Source organism: Amphimedon queenslandica, unplaced genomic scaffold, assembly GCF_000090795.2.
Source record: "Amphimedon queenslandica unplaced genomic scaffold, v1.1 AMPQUscaffold_13305, whole genome shotgun sequence".
NCBI classification, from domain to species: Eukaryota; Metazoa; Porifera; class Demospongiae; order Haplosclerida; family Niphatidae; genus Amphimedon; species Amphimedon queenslandica.
Genome location: NW_003546459.1, coordinates 14,642 through 34,517, shown reverse-complemented (window position 1 = coordinate 34,517; position 19,876 = coordinate 14,642). Strand labels below are relative to the sequence as shown.

General features: G+C 33.4%; 3 protein-coding genes across 5 annotated transcripts; 1 reads left to right on the top strand and 2 right to left on the bottom strand.

Moving 5' to 3' along the window:
• The first annotated feature begins 34 nt into the window (after window positions 1–34).
• LOC109583438 (uncharacterized) lies at window positions 35–7,716 on the top strand. The gene is made up of 21 exons (XM_019998784.1): window positions 35–138; window positions 207–299; window positions 351–381; window positions 785–1,017; window positions 3,203–3,261; window positions 3,312–3,475; window positions 3,907–4,006; window positions 4,052–4,150; window positions 4,194–4,434; window positions 5,171–5,534; window positions 5,578–5,708; window positions 5,762–5,898; window positions 5,944–6,046; window positions 6,239–6,412; window positions 6,849–6,912; window positions 6,969–7,004; window positions 7,056–7,097; window positions 7,147–7,194; window positions 7,240–7,336; window positions 7,406–7,507; window positions 7,559–7,716. Exons 3-21 carry the CDS (start codon window positions 374–376, stop codon window positions 7,664–7,666), a joined length of 2,310 nt encoding a protein of 769 aa, XP_019854343.1. The 5' UTR covers window positions 35–138; window positions 207–299; window positions 351–373; the 3' UTR covers window positions 7,667–7,716.
• A 1,170-nt stretch (window positions 7,717–8,886) lies between these two features.
• LOC109583441 (uncharacterized) lies at window positions 8,887–11,128 on the bottom strand. Its single transcript, XM_019998793.1, has 5 exons — window positions 10,457–11,128; window positions 10,201–10,414; window positions 9,721–9,786; window positions 9,305–9,664; window positions 8,887–9,256 (listed from the first exon to the last, which is right to left on the bottom strand). Exons 1-5 carry the CDS (start codon window positions 10,670–10,672, stop codon window positions 8,961–8,963), a joined length of 1,152 nt encoding a protein of 383 aa, XP_019854352.1. The 5' UTR covers window positions 10,673–11,128; the 3' UTR covers window positions 8,887–8,960.
• Window positions 11,129–12,132: 1,004 nt separating this feature from the next.
• Window positions 12,133–18,313, bottom strand: LOC109583440 (uncharacterized). 3 transcript variants are annotated; one of them, XM_019998792.1, is made up of 14 exons: window positions 18,206–18,313; window positions 17,195–18,146; window positions 17,059–17,106; window positions 16,002–17,012; window positions 14,613–15,947; window positions 14,483–14,551; window positions 14,346–14,432; window positions 14,207–14,305; window positions 14,155–14,163; window positions 13,613–14,070; window positions 13,409–13,558; window positions 13,054–13,357; window positions 12,612–13,004; window positions 12,133–12,566 (listed from the first exon to the last, which is right to left on the bottom strand). In XM_019998792.1, exons 1-14 carry the CDS (start codon window positions 18,227–18,229, stop codon window positions 12,277–12,279), a joined length of 5,229 nt encoding a protein of 1,742 aa, XP_019854351.1. In that variant the 5' UTR covers window positions 18,230–18,313; the 3' UTR covers window positions 12,133–12,276. The 3 variants fall into 3 exon arrangements, with proteins under 3 accessions (XP_019854351.1, XP_019854349.1, XP_019854350.1); XM_019998790.1 differs by having other exon boundaries at window positions 13,613–14,163; XM_019998791.1 differs by having other exon boundaries at window positions 13,613–14,163; window positions 14,207–14,299.
• Between the last annotated feature and the right edge of the window lie 1,563 nt (window positions 18,314–19,876).

Sequence of the window (19,876 nt, the reverse complement as noted above, 5' to 3'; positions counted from 1 at the left end):
CCTCATGAAACCTGATGAAACAAACCCTTTACACGGTATGTACATGTATGGTACATCCGCTCTGACTTATAAACTCGCGCGTGGGCTGTGGTCAAATTTTACAATGGCAACTGCTCTTGAGTCAAAGTCAGAAACAAGGTAGTTTAGTAGAGTACCACTATATATTTTGTGGTGTAGTCATTGTGAAGGTAATATTTTATTTGTAGCTTTATCATTCCTGCCAAAGTTAAGTGTACAGTTTGCGGGGAGCTCACTGAATCGACCTTGACTGGCACCGCCATGGTTTGTACGAACCCTGTGTAAGCTGCTTGGGCTGGTGTAATCATAATAAGTTTTATAACTTTTTCTAGATGTATAAAGAAATCTATTGTGCATGCAGCCGTAAGTTTTTAAAGACAATGAAGAGCGGAGAGTAATCGAGATCAACATAACCAAATTAAGTTTTTGTCAATCACCAAAATTTTACAAAATTTCCACCCTTCAAAATTACCAGCTATGCATACCATAGCTCTATCTGTTCAATCAAGTAGTTCACACTGCATAATGCACTGTATTAATTTTTTCTAGTGTTTCAAAAGTTTAAAATTTGCTTGCTTTGAGTCCGGCAAGGACTTGGACTGTTTGTGCTTTTGTGCTTTATTAACTGATTTAGTTAAGAGCCACATACAACTTGAAACAGTCAGATTTGCCATAGACTATATGAAGTATTATCAAAGTAGTTCAAAATATTTATGACACATATACTCAGTCCAGAATTAATTTCATTTTTTATGTATATACATAGGAAGAAACAGTTTCTTCAGTTGATGATGAGTATTTTTTTAGTAGCAAAGGTTTTAGAGCACATAGCTCCATTGGGAACTCAGCAAGAGAGTGCTCATGAGCACAAAAATATCAGTTTCTTCAAGAGACTTACGTCTGGAAATATGATTGTCTCAGGAAAAAAGAAATGTGTAAATGTTATCATGAGCATTGCAGGAGGATCTCAAAGTATTGGGCACAAAAGCATTCAAAAAGGTATGATACATTACTACTGAATGCTATGAATAAGAGAATCTGTATAAACACCAGATAGTTTTGCTTTGTATAGTGTATTACTAACTATATATAATTGTTCCATAATTCCTTACTTTAGTGTATTCATTGCATGAGTGAATGACAACACTATCACAACAGACATAATATGTTATGGAACAAAAATGCCCATGTACACACATAGTGCACACACATAATGCCCACAGTACCATACAGGTATTACCAAATATTGAATTTACGTGTTCTAAAATTTTCATGATTTTTGTGAAAATTTAATCACAAGAAACTACACCATAAGTCAAGTAAAGAATAGCCTAAAGAGAACCAAAAGAGACTTGTGGACTCATGCTGCTCTACCCATTTGGGGGTGGTCACAGTTTATACAACAGGAAACCACAAACTTTGCTGTTTGCATGGACCACAAACTCCACGTGCAAGTGCACCCACACACTACAGGGGCGTATCTAGGAATTGGAGAAGGGGGGTGCTGAGGGTGCGCCGCGATTTTGGCCACACCCACTTTTACAGCGGTAAAATGGCCTTTTCCTGCATTTTCGACAATTACGGGTGGGGCCAAGATCATTTCAAGCATACTCAGTGGCGGATCTAGGGGGGTTCCATGGAACCCCCCCTTTGGCAGAAGAAGTTGTCTTTTTGCAGTATCTTTGGATTCTTTGCAGTCAGTTTGCATCACTTTTCCTCCATTTTATTAGTTAGATCTACACCCAAATTTTAATTAAAATTAATGAGCTACACCTACTTAAGTGAAATGGAACTCCCCTTTTAATTTTTCTGGATCCGCCAGTGATACTGCTATGTTACTGGTACTTCTGATTGCTCCTTAAAGCACTGGAAACTGCTGAAATCATGATCAGGGGGCTAGATAACTTTGCTAAGAGGCTTGGTAGTGATGCAAGAGTCCAGGACTTCAGTAATTTTTTCTGAGCCCAGCCCTGAGGGGGGTGCTCAAGCCCCCTCAGCCCCCCCCCTAAATACGCCTCTGCACTATACTATAAGAAGCTATACAGTATGTCCCTACTATGCAGGATATTGGACTAGTATTATGCATGCATAATGTATAATTATAATGAATCTAGAAAGTAAAATGATATGTTTTTTATACAGAATGGTTATGTATGCCTAGTTAGAATCACATTCTATTATAGCAAGAGTTGTATATTGTACAGCTTACAACTAATAAAAATGAATAAAAACCACATGTAGCTGAAACAGTACTCATATAGCGGGAAATTTTTGTGGCCCAAAATTTTCGTGGATTCCGCATTTTTTATAAAATTCACAAAAATAAAATTTACAAAACTTGATTTAATACAGTTCAAGATGGCCAAATAGTAGAAAACCACAACAATTAAAGCCAAGAAATTGATTTTTAGACTGATCTGCAAAGATTTTGGGCCACGAAAATTTCCTGCTATATAGTATTTGCCAGAATAATTTGAGTATTACATGTATGTATATAAAGGTTTGTTGGCTGTATCATTTTGGAAACAGCATATGAATCAGCATTTTACCAGGTCTCTTATAGATAATTATTAGCAACTCTTTTGATATCAATGCTTATATATTATTTTTATTCTAAGATTGTGCTCTTTCAATGTGTGTTTATGTACATTTTGATGTTGCATGCAGGGGTATACCCAGAGGGGTTAAAAGGGGCTTGAGCACCTCCTCATGGCTGGGATCAGAGAATTCTTTAACTGGTGTCTCATATCACTGCTAAATGTCTTAAGAAAGCTCTTCAATACACTTGACAATCATTTCAGCTTTAATTCCAGCATTTTCCAGTGCTTTAAAGGGTAATAGGAAATTCCAGCGTGCCTGAAATTACTGTAACCTTACCTATTATTAATGAATAATTTTTGAAAATGGTGGAAATGCTATTTAAGTGCCATAAAAGGGAGTGTGGCTAAAATCGCAGCATGCTTCATGCGCCAATAGCACCCTCATCTTCCAATTCCTGAGTATACCTCTGGTTGCATGTATGTTTAATCATTTGTGACAAAGTGTGTGTATAGTAAGTGATACATGCCTTGTTTCATGAGGAAAAGGAAATACCATCTAGTAGTAAATCCATTTTATTTTCTAAGGAGAATGCTGACTTAGTTTAACATTAGTAAATTAACTTAAATATTTTTATTCACTATAGCTTATCATCAAAATAATGTTTCTACAGATTTACCACAAGATATCATTGAAACATGCAAAGTAATTATGTATAATTCTTGATAATTATGACATAATTAATATTTATTAAGCTTGCTCTGAAAAGTCTTCGAGGCTGTAACAATGGAAGCCTTATTCAAGAGAGATGGTTGGCAGAAACAAATCATCTCTTACAGAACAAAACTCTCACTATTGGTGTTTTTGGCCGTCATAAAGCTGGAAAAAGCACAGTATTGAATGCTCTCCTGCATCATGAGTAAATTACTCTTGTATTTTCTTATTTCCTTTCCCTCATCAATAATAAGAATAATTTTAAGAGAGACTTTTTTGTTTTAGTATAGCAGTTTAATTTGGTACATGTGCATACCAAATGCATGCATGCATAGTAACAAATAAGAAGCCATAATAAGTTATGCATGTATTTTTAGCATATGTGACCATAATAGACAAAAGGTACCTTATGGCGGGTAGTGAAATTTGTCATTAAACCCAAAAAATCTAACTTCCTGAGCTCCATTTATCATAAAATTACTCCACAGGATACAAAAAGTTACTATATAACTATTAGAAACAATGATTGCCCAACAAAGCACTCACAGGTTGATATTTTCCATTATAATGATGAATTTTTAAATCCACCATAAGGTACCTTTTGTCAATTATGGTCACATATTTTAATGTTCTTAGAACATTGCCCTCAGCTGTGAAAAATGAAACAGCATCAATTACATATATTCACCATGAACCTTGTAAGCATCTGGGTAAAAGGTGTTCAGAAGATTGTGAGGTACCATTGATTTCTTTAAGTTTATACTTTTGTTGCACAATGTAGGAATATCTTTCAATTAAAAACACTGAGATAAAAGGCCGAAGAAATATTCGACAGATAATTCAGAGCAGAAATTTTGACATCAGGGAAAATAAAAAATCAGTAAGTTTATAGTGCTTCTGCATGCGTATTTTATTCTTGATAGGCATTGGAGATTATAGAAGTGGTAGCCCATGTGCCTTTTCTGTGTCCATATTCTACTGATAATATTAAGATTGTGCTGTTAGATACTCCTGGTTTGGCTGAATCAAATGAATTAGGAATTTCTGAGTTATCAGAACACCAACTAATGACCTGCTCAGCCTTCATTTACGTTATATCATGTTTACAGTTGGAGGATGCTATTGACACTGACACATTTAGGGCTATAGCTGAAAGAGACCCTGGTATGTGCAGTTGATTACTATACCATAGGGTACCTTTTTTAAGAGCTGTAAATTTTGTGGATTTTACAATTTTTAAAAATTTGCAAAAATTACTTCTGCAAAAATCAAATTAATATGGCAGATGGCATAAATTTGCAAAAATTAAATCTGCAAATAAAAATCTGCAAAATAAAAATCTGCAAAATCTATAGCCCTCGAAAAAAGGCGCCCTACGGTATCATCATAAATTTGGACACTGCTAATAATTATACACATGTACCTGTTTTGCTGCCAGTAGTCCTTCAAGTTTTTATGTCAGCTAGCCCATTTGCCAGAAAACAAAAATACAAAAACTATACAGCAAAAATTTAGTTTAGTACATGATTGAAACAGTGTGTGTGTGTGTGTGTGCGATGAAAAATACTCTTGTAACAATTAGAACACAAAAATATTTACAATGAAGTGTTTTATGCTGTAAATCAGAACTCTTGTTGTAATAGCAAATATAGTTTACATTTGTTTTACTTCATACTACCATATAGGGGGTATATTTCCTGGGAAAAATATTTCACAAAAATTACCTTTCAACCTATTCACAGGAAAAAAATTATGTTTTTTTCTACTGGTCACTATTAGTATAATAAAAAATAATTTTCATAGATGGAAATTTTCACAAATTTTTAAAAACCGCAAAATTAAATCCAGGTGAAATATACCTCTATACGGTATTTATCTTTTTGATGTTTATTTTTATTAGGTGTTTTCATTGAGAAACGAATGTTGATTGTTGTAACAAGGCTTGATGAGTATAAGCAATCTGAAAAGAAGTGCAATGACCAATCAATGCAGGCCTGTAATAGTGATGATGATGAAACTGCAAGTCTTGATGAGCTTATCAAAAACATCAAGGAAACCATTCAACAGCAGTGCAAATTTATCTCAATACCTGATGATTGCATCATTCCTGTGAGTTCCACTGCAGCTTTGGAGGCAAGGAAAGTTCAACTAGGATTAAAAAGTCGAGACATTGAAGTGTTATTAGGAAAGTTTCGAAGAATCAAGAGTGGCATAAAACTTGAGGAACTAGAAGAAACTAGTCAGCTACTGGTATTAGAAAAAAAGTAAAATGATTAAAAAATATTAACAATGTGAATAATATTGCAGGCTTCGTGAGATTGCCCTGAATTCTTATCGTTTATGGCACCGTTCTATTGTGAGGGATTGCTCTAGGTACTTGGAGCAAGCTGTGAGGGAACTGTATGACATTGAAACTAATTTTGGATGTGTTGAAGACAGTATGTTCATTAATAGTTAATATTACAGCGATACCCTTTTCTCTCTTAATTAGAATATAATAAAAAAATTTGTAGCAAAGAGAGGTTACTGGCAGAATACAGAGCAGAAAAAAAAGACTTAAGATCCAAGTATGAAAGTGACTCAGCATTTCACGTTTCCTTAAAGGATTCTTTTGATGAAGATGTGCAGGTATAGCTCTCCTATTATTATCAAAAATCAATAAGTTATTTTTAGTCATTACGTAGTAAAATTGATGAAAAGTTTAATGATCAATTCAAAAAATTTGAGTCAGGTATTAAGGAAAGGCTAAGACTTACTGTGGAAGAATATAATTCAAGTTAGTCACTTAATAATTATGTTAGTTTGTGTCTAGTGACAATTGATATTGTTGTGATTGCAATTGGACCTTTGGTAATAAAGAATAAAGTGCCATAATTACATTGAGAAGAGTGTTGTAGTGAGTGTTGTACCAAATTATAAATTTAGGCATAATTTTATCAAGCGTATTATATTTTTCTTGTTGCTTTAGAAGTTGAGGAGTTTATTGAAGATGCAAACAAGTCACTTAAAGATATCATACACCATGCACACTTCAAAAAGATGAACAGCATTATTAAGGAGTCCTCTTTTCAATTGGGAATAGCCAGACAAAGACTTGAGCAAAAAATGGCACAGTACTGCGACACTACTACATCAGTTACAAGTATTTGTTTAAAATTTATAGTATTCATTCACATGCATACATTAATTTTAATCAAAGCATGATTTGCATTTATTTTCAATACCCTTGGCCTTAATAGATTTGACATACTCTTTCACTAAAATCAGAAGCCCTTGCTGAAATCCAGCAAATCGATTTGCTGCAGCTATTTATTTAAGGTGTTATAACACTAAATTCAGCAGCTAAATTTTCATTAGAATTTTCCAGTTTACAAAAATGCCCACTGTTATATTTGCTCTACATAAGTATGTGTTTATATGTGTTTTGCATGATGTAAAAGAAATCCAGTATAATGAAAAACCCCATCTGTCTGAAAGTTTCCCTTTCCAATGAAAACAGACTAGTGTAAACATATCTTTCCCTTGGCCAAAATCCTACAAAAAATCTTGTACATTACACATGTGTTTTTGTATTTCAGAAAGCTCATTCTTGGCAGAAAGTGAGGATATGACTGAAATTATAAGTGATGAACCAGTCAACATGTAAGATTAAATTTTAAATTTTAGCTATTATCAATTATAATTATTTTAAATCTTAGCGTACCTCTTAAGTTGAAGGACTTGTTAAGCTCTGTGTAAGATAAGATTTAAATTTATTATTATTGACTGTTGCCTTGTTTTAATAGAAATTATAGCATATTTGACAGAATGAAGATTTTTGCCCAGAAGTTAGTTATGATAATAAAATTTGATGCTTTCTGTTATACATGCATGTAGGGTTTTTCTTAGGCTTAAAACTGATGATGATCCACGACGCCAATTATTGTATGAATAGTTATTGCTGCTATATTAATTCATTTTATTTTGAAGGGATGTAGAAAGAAATGCATTGCTTAAAGATCTTAAAGAATGTCTATTAAAAGACTGTGTGGATTTTTTTAGAAAAATCAAATCAAAATTAGTTCAGGTGAATGTTTCCCCAATGCCCCTTTTTAATAGAATTCTTACATCATCATTTTTTCTGTATTTTAATTAGAGCTGCTTACAAGAACACAAAAAAATTGCTGAAAGTCACATATTTGAAGTAAAATTACTGTATTCTGACCAAAAAAAGCAGGTGGAGAGTGATGTTAAAATTGTGAGTATCAATAAAAACGCTTCGGCACTTATATTGTTATTATTTCTATAGTGGAAGAAGGAAGCTCTGTTTTATGAGGGGCTTAAAAATTCTCAGGCTGCTATAGCAAGAAGTCTGACAAAGCAAAAAAACCATCTCACAGAACTTTCTGCTAAGTAAAAAGTTTTTGTAAAGAACAATAATTTTGTATGAGTCTGCATGTGCATAATTTTTGATAAAAACAAGTGTTTTAGTTACTTTTAAGTAGTTTTAGAGAGTAGCAATGAAATTGTGCAACTCAGTCTAAAACCCAAAAGAAAGGATTACATTTTCTCCTGGCATCATAAATCAAATCAATAATGGATGAAGTGTTAGATCTACATGTGAGCAATAATTCTGATATATATTGATATAGAGTAAAAATCCTCATAGCAATTGATTATTCATAACTTGATAGATACCTGTATATCAACTTGTAGGCCTAATTGAACTATCTAGGCTTCATAGTAGATCTAGCCTATATAGCACTAAAACTGGCAAACCTTGAATTTTTAGTGCTTTTACAACTTTTGCTTTGGCTCCAGCAGACCCAAAAAACAACCTTAACTATGTAGACTATTGGTTATTGTCACCTCTAGCTAAAGTTTCTTGGTCTTAATAATAATTTGTAAAAAATTTAATTTTGGTTGTTCAAACTCTTACACAATATAAGAACATGTATATGTATCAGAAAAAAGTATAAAAATGAAGAATACTGTCTTCTTCATTTTTCGCAAAATTTGGTGTACTATACCTATAGTACAGAGACTTTTGTTTGATTTTTGAACAACTTAAAAAATTTGTAAAAAATCCAATTTTGATCAGAATTCATTCAAACTTTCTACACAACATAAGGAGATGTATAATATGTATCAGAAAAAATTATAAAAATGGAGAATTTTTTTTCATTTTGGTAAAATTTGGCTCAAGATTCAAGGAGACCAAAAAAGATGAGGTATACATGTAAGCATGTACACATTATGATATGGATACATGTACACATACATGTATGTTGTTTCAAATTTTCTATAATGTTATAATAAATACACAGACTACAGACTAGTGTACATGCACTCACTCTCAAATTGTTACATAATGAAAAGATAAATGATACCTGTTATATACTATATTACACTTTCATTTACAGAATCACAGTATTCAATCAATTATTGAATGGTCATGACTGTAGAAATGCTTTATTATCCACTATTTTGAGCAGTAACAAAAATTTTACATACAATATTAACTATTATTGTCTACAATTAGCTAGCTCACAGTTGGTAGATCTATAACATTACATAATGCAATGAAGTGTGCTATTTTTCAAAATTAATTTAGAATAAAGAAATGTATAAATTTAATAAATTAAGGTACTGTAAGTATAAGTATATACCGGTAAGGATAGAAAAATATAGTAAACCATACTTTCATGATGCTAAAGGTTACACAAGTGTTCAATAGCTTTATCAGCAATTGCTGAAGCTTGGAGAGCATCTGCTTGTAGTATTTGTATTATTGTTCGCCATGTGACATTATTGGGATCATCATTTATCCATCTACTTAATACTTCAATGAATCTTTCCTTGCAAGTACGACGCTCTGTTTCTATTGCTCGTAAAACAGATAAATTTAGTCCAATTAATGTTCCAAATAGAAAATATTTATCTTCAATTTTTGATGCAATTATATCCACAAGGTCTTTCATTTTTGGAGGGCTATTCAATATTTCATCTATATTAAATTTGAGTCAACAACTGTATAAATGCTACATACATATACCTGGTACATCATATATTGTAAAGTGAATTTTCTTGCATAAAGAACAGTATCGACCAGTCTCCCTTGAAGATGCCTCAGCTTTGCTAAGGACAAACCGATCTCTGAGTTTGTGTGCTACATCAGGAAGTCCAGCTTTAACAAGAGCTTCTGCTAATGGTTTCCATGATGCTGTTTTATTCTTACTCCGCCAATGAAATATGACTTGCCTTGTACACTGGTCAGAAGTTGTACAGTGTGCTTCAATCCCATTAAGTACTGGCACGGATATTCCAATGTGATAACCAAAATTGAACCAGATGTCATTGACACACTTCTCTATTGTAATGATTTGAAGCATGTCACCCAGATCTGGATCATTATCTTATAAAAAAGGTTACATATTTTATTGCTATATATATTGTCATGGCAGAGCTAACCTTTAGAAAATGCATCATTACTGTCAATATCTGATGCAATGGAGATAGGGGATTCCATGACATTATCTGCATGTGTGCAAATTAAAGATAATTACTAATTTCATTTGAAATTATAATTATAACAGGACTTTCACAAAAAAATTGGGAGAAAATTGAGTACTTTTTACCTCAAATTTTAAACATTTAAGTTTTCCAAATTCACTAATTTACTATAGTAAAAAATTTTGGAGGGAATTTAATTTGGCAAATTGGCATTTTGATAGCCATTCGCCAAAATAAAAATCTACCATTGTGAGCCATTATGGGCATGCTCAATAGCACATGGCCACAAATTTGCCAAATTAAAATCCACCAATCACCAAAATTTAGCAATTCGCTAAATGTCACTTTCTCAACAATTTCCTGGTATACGGTATTTCAAAAACAATCATTGTTGTTTATTATGTACCAACATCAATAAAGCAAGTTACTATTACTAACCTGATCTTAAAATTATAGTATCTGTAACAGGAAGTGATCCTGGGAAGAGTTTTACTCCATCAAATTTCACAGTCACAGTTTTGGGAGGCATTATCTTGCTGCTAATAAACTGTACTCTAATACGCGGAGGGTAAGTAAGGTTTTTTTCAGAAAGCTTCAAATTTTTAATGTCACCATCCATGACTTTATGATAATCAATTTGCTCAATGGAAACCTAAATGATTCTAAACAAGTAATTCAAGCTGTAATCACATACAGTAGAACCACTAAATGTCCCATTGATCCTTGTCCACCCAACATCATCATCAGATTCATATGTAAGAGAAACAGTACTAGTATCAAAGATCACACATGGAAAAATAGGTACTGCATTTGCTTGTAATTGTAACTTAGTTAATTTGCCAAAAACATTGTGCAGCTTAGTGGACCTATGCTGATCAGTTACAGTTTTAATGTAAGTTAAAGGCCCCATGACAATGACAAACAAGCTTAGGCCTCAATTGCAATTACACTTATTACAGTATACTGTAATAAGTGTAATTGCAATTGAGGCCTAAGCTTGAACAGAATGTAGATCTAAATGGAATTTTTATGATTGCATTGTCAGTGTAATATACTGACTACTGACTCATTATAGACACAGCTCAGTAAAGTTATAGACCCTATAGGGCGCTAAGTTCTGCAAGTAATTATTGCATTACGGTATCCACCCACACTCATGATTTGGACGGCAAGATACCGTGTAGCTACATGGGGAAACAAGGAACAAGAGGCCTTCGTGGCTTCCAGAGCTTGTTTGAGTGGCAATAAATGCCAGTAACAGTGAAGAATAGAGCCCAGAATGTCTCCTGAGAAAAAGCTTCATTGCACTTGAAGCCACTTGTCCACAAAGGCTGCTTTTGGCCTCCTATCCATTGATTTTGCCTGGTTTTGCCGTCCAGCAGGAGAATTTCGAAATTTTTTCATTAAAGAATGCGGATAGGATACGGAAGATTACTAATAGTGTCTCATATACGGTATCTATAAATTGCTTCTAGAAGTTAGCGCCCTATAGGGTCTATATGATCATAATGCACTGTATTATGTATAAATAGAAGTGTGCTTAGTATAGAGCCAGAGCTTTGTAGAAAACTTTGATCCATGGTATTCATCCAGTGCTTGTAAGCTCATGAAGTGTGCTGTTTTACTCACTTAGTACACTTTCTAAGAAACCCTGCTTGGTGAAAATATGTTATGATAAAGCAGTAAATTTTTCATTTTTGAAGCAAGCAATGTTTCTGTTTCATCTGTAATCAACATGGTATAATTGCAATTCTGAATGTGTAACTGCAATTGACCCCATTATACTATGAATCACATGATCCATATATATATCTAGATCTAAAGGCTCCAGTTAAACTACAATGTGTTGTCCAGTCCTTTGCTTTTTTACTGGTTCAAACCAACATCTAGATCTATGTGTAGACTTCAATCAATCCAATGAAGAAAATATCCTGTTTTAATGTACCAAGCAACAGGGTGCACCAATGTAAGCAATAAAAAATGTTTAATTGTAAAAAAGTAAAATTTAGACACACAATCAATAAATTCATTCCTAGGTGACAATATCAAATACTGAGAAGACTACAATTAAAACATTAAGTACATGCACAAGTACACTGCAAAAATTTATATGTACATTTTGTGCTTTTCCTATTGTTCGGTATTATGAGAAGAGTGCATGGTTATTTTGGGACACTGCCTAAATATACTACTTTTGAAATTTCAGCATTTAAGTGCCTTTATTTTATAAATTATAGAATGCTACCCGTTTAGGTATTTTGTGTTCCAAAAGGAAAAGTACTAGCAGTATTAAAAGACATAGAAGTGGAAGTGTTCACTGATGAGTATATCCTTATTTCTCCTGGTAACTAACGATAATTATTCACATACTTTGTATTGTCTATTCCTTATCAGCTAAACAATATTTTAAGATCAAATACACTCATAGACTACACTATCATAATTAAAAAAATGAGCATTATGTATGGCAATAGCTATGTTATTGTCAATTAGTATAGCTCAAAGCATACACTGTCACTTCTGCTTTAGATACTCAATAATGTCATGAGCTATTGCATAAGCTCCAATTGCATCAGACTGAATTACCTTTATAACAGTACTCCATGTGTATGTATCTGGATCATTGTCTTTCCATCTATTTAAAACATCAGTGAATCTATCCACGGGATCATGATAAGTATCATAGAGACTCTTCAAGTACCCATTGTTTACACGAATTGCTGTTCCAAATTGATAAAACTTGTCTGGAATCTTTGCTGCTACCAAGTTAATAAGATCAACCATATCAGGAGGAGAGTTAATGTCTATTAAGTATATAGAATTATTTAACAATGGAAAAACCAACTTACTTGGCACTTCTTGTTGAATGTTTTCAGGTTTAAGATGGTATTCTTCACAAAGATTACAATAAACTCCTTTATAGTCATCTTCTTTATCTTCAGGTTCTGATTCAAGTACAGAAGGTGGATTAAAATGATTTTTGACTTTGTGTGCTAGATCTTTAAATCCAATTTTAGCAAGAGCTACTGCTAAAGGTTTCCATGATTCTGACCTATTTTGATCTCTCCAGTGAATTATGACTTCTCTCGTACATTGAGTAAAGTCAGTGCTTGTCAATAATTCAATATTTCGAAGCTGACCATAAGTTAGACCTAATCTAGATCCAAAATAAAACCATTTTTTTCCTAGATCTCCTTCACTTGTAACAATATATAGACAGTCCCCAAGCAAAGGATCATTTGCTAAATGAATTTTAAATAAAATTGTATGAAAGTGTAATTACCAATTTACCGTATGTCATTTGATCAATGCTGGACTCAGTACTAGTACTTGTAGATGAAGAGAGGGAAGGAGATAATTCTTTGGAACCTTCTAACAGGATTGTGCTGTTTACTGGAGGGTGAACTTGATTGAATTGAACTATCACTTTTTGGCTTCTTTTCACTGCTGCATTTGGTTTAAACTGTATTTTGAAACGAGGAGGATAAGAGCAAATGTCTTCTAACAACTTTAGCCGCTCAAATTCATCTTCAGTCACTTCTGCAGCATTTTTACAACCCATCATTTGATAATAATCAATATCTTCTGTAGAAATCTAGTAGAAATCATAGTATTACTCTATGTGGCACATTTGATAGTAACTTACATAGTTTGTAAAAAGTCCAACCTTTTCTATTTTCCAACCAGAAACATTATGTGGCTCAAAAGATAGTGATACTTGACCAGCACCTGTAAATGTGACTGGTTTCCAAGATATATTTCTGTATTCTTCTTTATCACACTGATCTTCAACAACCTATGATATTATACCTTATTTAATAGGTATAATCACTCATGCTTTAAATAATACCTTTTTGCAACCTTGTAGTTGGCATAAAAAAATAAATTGCACCAATAGTTCTTCTCTGCTGCCAATTTTCTTATCAGCTTGTGCTATTAAATACCTCCTGGGTATGGCTTTGTATGCTCTTTTCTGGACAGCAACACAATTAGAGCAAAAATGAGGTGATGAAATTTTAAAAATTTGTGATCCAGATGCAAGTTCGAGTTTTGATGCATCATTCTCTCGGAAACTTATAACATCAGAGCATTCATCATCATGTGCTGTTAGTATGGTGAACTGCTGTAAATTATCTTCACTAGAAATGACAACATCGTGAGGAATATACAGCTCAGCACATTTATCCAGCTTTCTGTCAATGTGTACCCATACAATAGGAGTGACTGGTACATAATCACCAAACTTAAACTTATCACTGAGCAGACATGCTCCAAACCATACAGTAGTTGACTCTTGTACTGCTCCCTCTGGAATAACAAGAGTTATGCCAGATTGATCACAATGATGCATTAAACCATCATTAGCTTGTAATTTTAACTTAATTAACTTACCAAAAACATCTGTAGTCAAAACAATTATAGATAGAAAAATGAATGATTATACTTTCTATAGCTTGAAATTTTCTATCCAGTAAAACATTTTCAGGCTTTAATTGCTGTTTGTAAACTGACTCTGTTTTTCTAAAATTAGCTTCCCCTGTATCTGTTTTATAATGCGAACTGTTTATTATTTGTTATCTTACCATTTCCTTTATCTTCAAAATGTAATGTATTGACTTTATCTTTACATTCAAGATTAGCACATCCAACATCAGAAAGCTTGGATTGTTCTGTTATAATAGTATTTAGATCCAACATAAATTAATTTGATGTCACATACTGCTTGTTTCTAATGTCGGTAAAATTGCCTTTGTTTCAGCAGGTGTTGTTGAGTGAGTTATACTACTTTCTAAAAAAGAATTTCATATAAATATTGCTATTTTACTAGTTCATAAAACAATTGGTAATACCTTTTATGTCACTTAATGCGTGTTTTCTGCCTGTATTTTCTGTAGTTCTACCTCTCGTGCAATCATCAGCTGTTGAATCACTGTCTGAAGAAGTATAATCTATTAATCTTCTTCCTTGTCTATGTGCTGTTGCTGAAGAAAGGTATCTCCTTCGATCATCTGTTGAATAATAGCCACTCTCTGGATCTGAAAAAGTGCAAGCCTCTTGTCTTCGTGTTCTTATTGTAGGTTTTTTAAAAACAATTGGGCTGTCAGTAGCATCAGTATCAGAATCAACTCCTTCATCTGTAGCATAACTATAATTACGATAACCTTCAATGGAATCTTGACTTCTATTGACATCATGCAATCTTTGTTGCGTAATAATAAAAAAATTTTGATTATTTTGGGCAGCCACACTAGGTATAGAATTTGATTGCAAAAGAGGTTCCTGGTCATTCTTTTGTGGAAGAAAATTTAAACATGCTTTGCTTAGTGCAATAATAATTGTGAACACTATTAGCAGTACTGCAGTCAGAGCAATTATTAAAATAAAAACAATACCAAGAGTAGCATCAATGAGGTTTCCATTCTTGAGGTAAATGTGAGCGACTGTAGAACCATTATATTTTGCAAGAATAGAGTTACTGTTTTGAAAATTAAAGCTTTGTCCTTCACTAGATCTATCATTAAGAACTGGTTTTGTACTAAATGGTAACATGTAATATCCAATTGATGCATTAAATGAAACTTCAACTTGAACACTGTAATCATGAATACTGCTTAAGTAATCAAATGGATAGGCAAAATGCACAAGAGTAAAGTAATAAGCTGCAGACTTCTTCATATCAGAACCAGAAAATCTAAAGAAAAGTGATTTGCTATTAGTGCTGTTAAATAATTTGCTTTTGGCAGGTTGATATGTTTGTTTTGATATAAAATAATTGTACTTTGTCTCGTCATCAAAAATGGAAAAGCAAAATTGAAGACCAGTATCATTAGGCTTTGATACCATCTTGATTGTGTAATTAAAATCAGTTTTTTCAGATCTGACGACATAAAGATACTTGCTAATAATGCATGGAAAACTTGAGCAATTAACGTAACTATGTACTGTCTCATGAAGAACAGAAATATTATTCCAAGGAACAGCATATATTTCAATACTTGAGTTACCATTTTCATTATTTAAGTCAACATCAATTTCAGATGATGTGAATGAGCTCAGATTTTGATGCAGCATCGTAAATCCTTTTTGATCTGCTACTACTGCATAATCAGAAAATTTCCATGGGTTGATTAAAAGTAATGTAAGAGATCCCACTAGTATTAGGCATGTTGCCAATAAAAAGATGCCTAACAAAATTAATAATAAAATAAGTCATTAGATTTACTATACAGTGACCTTACCAATTAAAATAGATCTACATAATTTTCCTTTTTTCAGTGAAACTAAATATTTAATAAAAGTTGAGCAACAATTGATGTAAACACATATTATTAGCAAAATAACTAGGATAGAAACACCCAAAAGAAGTAGAAACATGGATAGTATGATTAAGTACACTGTTAATCCACCACCATATAAGACTGGTTGTGTGTCAACTGTCAATTCATCAGGGCTGGTTGAGTTGGCAAAAATACAAATATTTTGTTTGTTATTAAGGCACATCCACTTGTTACAAATATGAATAGAACAGTTTGGACTCTTAATTGACAAGTTTGAACATTCTTTGTCTGAATTAGAAAGTTCAAAGTAAGTGTGAGCAACATTTACTATGGCACTGATTTCTGATACTGACTGTGGTATTTCTACACCAACATAATAGATTCCTTGTACTTGGTCAATGTTAAAAGTTACATTTTTATTTTCCAGTAGACAATCTGAACGTGAAACATACCTTGTAAAGTTGTAGTAGTCAGGCAAATTCAAAAATTCATTGTAAGCGTCATGTGAATTCATTAATACAAAACGTAAACATGTCTCTGTCAAGTTTGGAGATGATGAAGCAATATTTGTGACAATGTATGTAATTTCTGATCCCATTGACAAAACTAATGGAATACTATAATCATAATTGAAACCATATCGAGATGAATTAGAGTTGTGACTAGCTCGAATTTTGCGCGTTTGAAAAATGGAAGCAAAAGAAGTGTTTACCAGGCTACAAGGTAATTTAAACACACTTACAGTTTCTGCAACAGAAAAGATTTGAGTAATTTTAATAGATGACATCGACTGCACCTGACCCACTAAAGTAGGATTTTTATCAATTGTAACTGTTTTAGTAGTGTTTGACAAAGATTCCACTGAATTGAATTGTAAAGCAATAAAGAGGGTAATGAATGCTAAAATAAATGCTGTGACTGCTGCGCCCTGCCAAATAAAACAGCATCTGTCATAACGACATAGAATGCCTCCTATTAATATTGATGAATAATAAAGAAATAATTATATTTAACTCACTTTTATTAGGCACATATGTAATGACATTAATGCTTTTATTCTGAGTTCCTAATATGGAAAAAAGAAATTTATCTCAGCGTAGTAAGAAAGTTATCATAATTAGTATCATATAAGCTATTTATAGTATTGTGGCTACCTTTTGAACACCTGTAACAACAGAGGCAGACCACTACTCCAAATATGGTAATGGAAGCCACAGTAACAAAAATTGCTGCCATAGTGAAAATGATTATTCTTTTTTTCCATGAGAGCCAAAACGTTTCAAATATTGTGTATTCCAGCAAAACGGGCTCAGTTGATTGAAATGCTATGTAATTTATTGCAGAATTTTGGCAGGTCAAATAGTGATCACAAAGCTTCATCTCACAGACAGATCCAGGAGTTAAGGGGTTGTTACAGTCACTTGATGAGAGGTTATGTAGTTTGGAAGTGTCATAGTAGCTACGATTGACTGTAATATTAATAGGTAAAGCTGCTGAGAGATTAGAATTAGCTTCAATGGCAACATAATACAGGGACGCTTCACTGATATGAAACAGAACTGAAGGACTAGATCTAGTACTATTTCTGAAGGTTTGCGGACAATTAAAATGACCATCTGTTAAAAACTGAACGTACTGCTCCCTTTGAGTGAATAAACACAATTGGATACTATTTGTTGTGTTTGTAGGTGTATATTTCAAAAAAGAATTAGGAAGGAGATAGATAGGCTCATCATACATCAAAAAATTGCATCCTGTACGAAACCTTTTATTTGGTAGCTCAAGAGACTGCTTTGATTCCAACTTGAAGGTTTCAGTTAAACTCACAAAGGAAAGTGACGGTTTTGCAGATGAAGTGAAGACCACAGCTTTACTGATGGCGGGATTGCTGGAGTTGACCATGCGAAAGGTGTAAGAGGAAGCTTCTGTAGAATAAATAGAGATAACCTCTGCACCATACTTTCCTGATGTGTCTCCGAAATTTAAAGTGATGATTTGTGAGCTAAAGCATGGGATTGCACTAATTCCTAAAGATAATATGGCAGCAAAAGTGAATAATGGTACCAGGGCGAACAGCAACAGCCTGCATTGTTTATCTTTGGAAACCTAAAGTAAAGTATTTGTAAAAATTGTAGATCTATATATAGCCTAAAATACCAACTTACAAGTAACTGGTAACGAGACTTCATTGGCTACTTGAACTAAAGGGCGTCAATGCACAATCGACAACACCGCCCCTAGCTAGCTGCACCATCCAGCCCCACCCCTTTTTGATATGCAACCACTGCATAAAAAGTTGTCACATGATGCAATTGCTTACACTACTCAAAAACAATGAAGAGATTGCTTTTATCTGTTTTAACATGTTTACTTATCACTACATCTTCTCAAGAAGCTCAAGAGGCGTGGTACTTGCAAGAAAAGGCCAGTTCTGGAAATTTTACAGTCTCAAAACCTGGATATAGGCCAATCATAAAGTCACAAGGAGAAGGTTCAACAGGTGGAGACTATTTTGATGATACAGCAAACATCAGTGCTACCATTGTTAACATTTATAACATTGGCATCATGTCCATGTATCAGGTAGACCTACTCCAACTTTCCTATATTCTTGCTAATGGCTCACTCTACAACTCTTCCTGTCATGGCAGCAACATGTTATTCTATCCTGATAACTTCACATTGGAAAAAGGTGAATATGTAGAAAAGATTGAAGGGAGCACAAGTGATTCACTTGTTAACCAGCTCACAATTACTATCAATTCGCCAAGTGAAAATTCTAAGCGAGTCATTGGTCCATATGGTACGACAATAGGGAAGAAAAATTTTACATTTGAAGGTTATATTTTTGCATTCCATGGAAGAACAGGGAAATATGTGCTTCAAAACATTGGAGTCTACTACATACCTCCGGCCAAAGAAACTACTTATTTTGGAATCCCTAGTCAAAACTTTAAGGAGGAACCAGACGCAATGAATCCACCAGTCGTAAAAGTATCAAAGGTCATCATCTACCACAGTGACAGGATTAACTCTCTTCAGTTGGAATACAGGTTGCATGGTGGTGAGACAAGGCTGGGTAGGCAGTATCCCAAAGGACCTGCCAAAGGAGTGCTTACTACTCTTGTCTTTAGTGACAATGAATGGTTGATTGGTGCCTATGGAAAAATCAGAAAGGGAAGGTCCCAGAGTCAGATCCAGATAACTTTTGTCACAAGGAAAGCTGACGGAAGTCGAAGTCAATATGGTCCGTATGGAGGAGCTTACAATGATGATGTCATGCCAACAACAAAGTTTAATATGACAGGGACTATCATTGGATACAGGGGATACTTTAATAATGGATTAAACTCAGTGGGGTTCTTTTATTTTTGAATGCTATAATAAGTACATGTATTTTATATATATTTTTACTGACCCATTTTACTTTATATTGCTTCTTAAAAATAAATACTAAAAATTAATGTTAAGCAGGCAGCCTGGCACAAAAGTATTAAGGTAAAAGAAACATGGCAAACAACATACCATTATGTTCATTTTCTTTAAAATGGTCATAACTTGAAAAATTGAAGTCAGAATCAGCTAAAACTTTTTACACAGCATAACTACATCAATATGTAACAGAAAATGTAATAAAAAGTTGGGGTGATTTTGGAGCCATTTTTTGGAAAAAACCATGGGCAGCCTTGGGAAATTTTTAGAAATTTGACGTTTTAAAAAAATGGTCATAACTTGAAAAATTGAAGTCAGAATCAGCTCAAACTTTCTACACAGCATAAGTACATCAATATATATCAGAAAATGTAATAAAAAGTTGGGGTAATTTTGGAGCCATT

Bases quoted from the DNA above. Each gene is read 5' to 3' on its own strand.
- LOC109583440 (XM_019998790.1), bottom strand. From the start codon at position 18,229: ATGAAGTCTCGTTACCAGTTACTT. The intron at 14,306-14,345 runs GTAAGATAACAA...ATTATAAAACAG, and splicing joins TTTTGAAGATAAAGGAAATG to ATACAGGGGAAGCTAATTTT. The intron at 12,567-12,611 runs GTAAGTTGGTTT...TATACTTAATAG, and splicing joins CATTCAACAAGAAGTGCCAA to ACATTAACTCTCCTCCTGAT.
- LOC109583441 (XM_019998793.1), bottom strand. From the start codon at position 10,672: ATGGGGCCTTTAACTTACATTAAAACTGTAACTGATCAGCATAGGTCC. The intron at 10,415-10,456 runs GTATGTGATTAC...AGAATCATTTAG, and splicing joins GGACATTTAGTGGTTCTACT to GTTTCCATTGAGCAAATTGA. The intron at 9,787-10,200 runs GTTAGTAATAGT...GCACACATGCAG, and splicing joins TACTATAATTTTAAGATCAG to ATAATGTCATGGAATCCCCT.
- LOC109583438 (XM_019998784.1), top strand. The intron at 3,262-3,311 runs GTAATTATGTAT...ATATTTATTAAG, and splicing joins ATATCATTGAAACATGCAAA to CTTGCTCTGAAAAGTCTTCG. The intron at 3,476-3,906 runs GTAAATTACTCT...TAATGTTCTTAG, and splicing joins AATGCTCTCCTGCATCATGA to AACATTGCCCTCAGCTGTGA.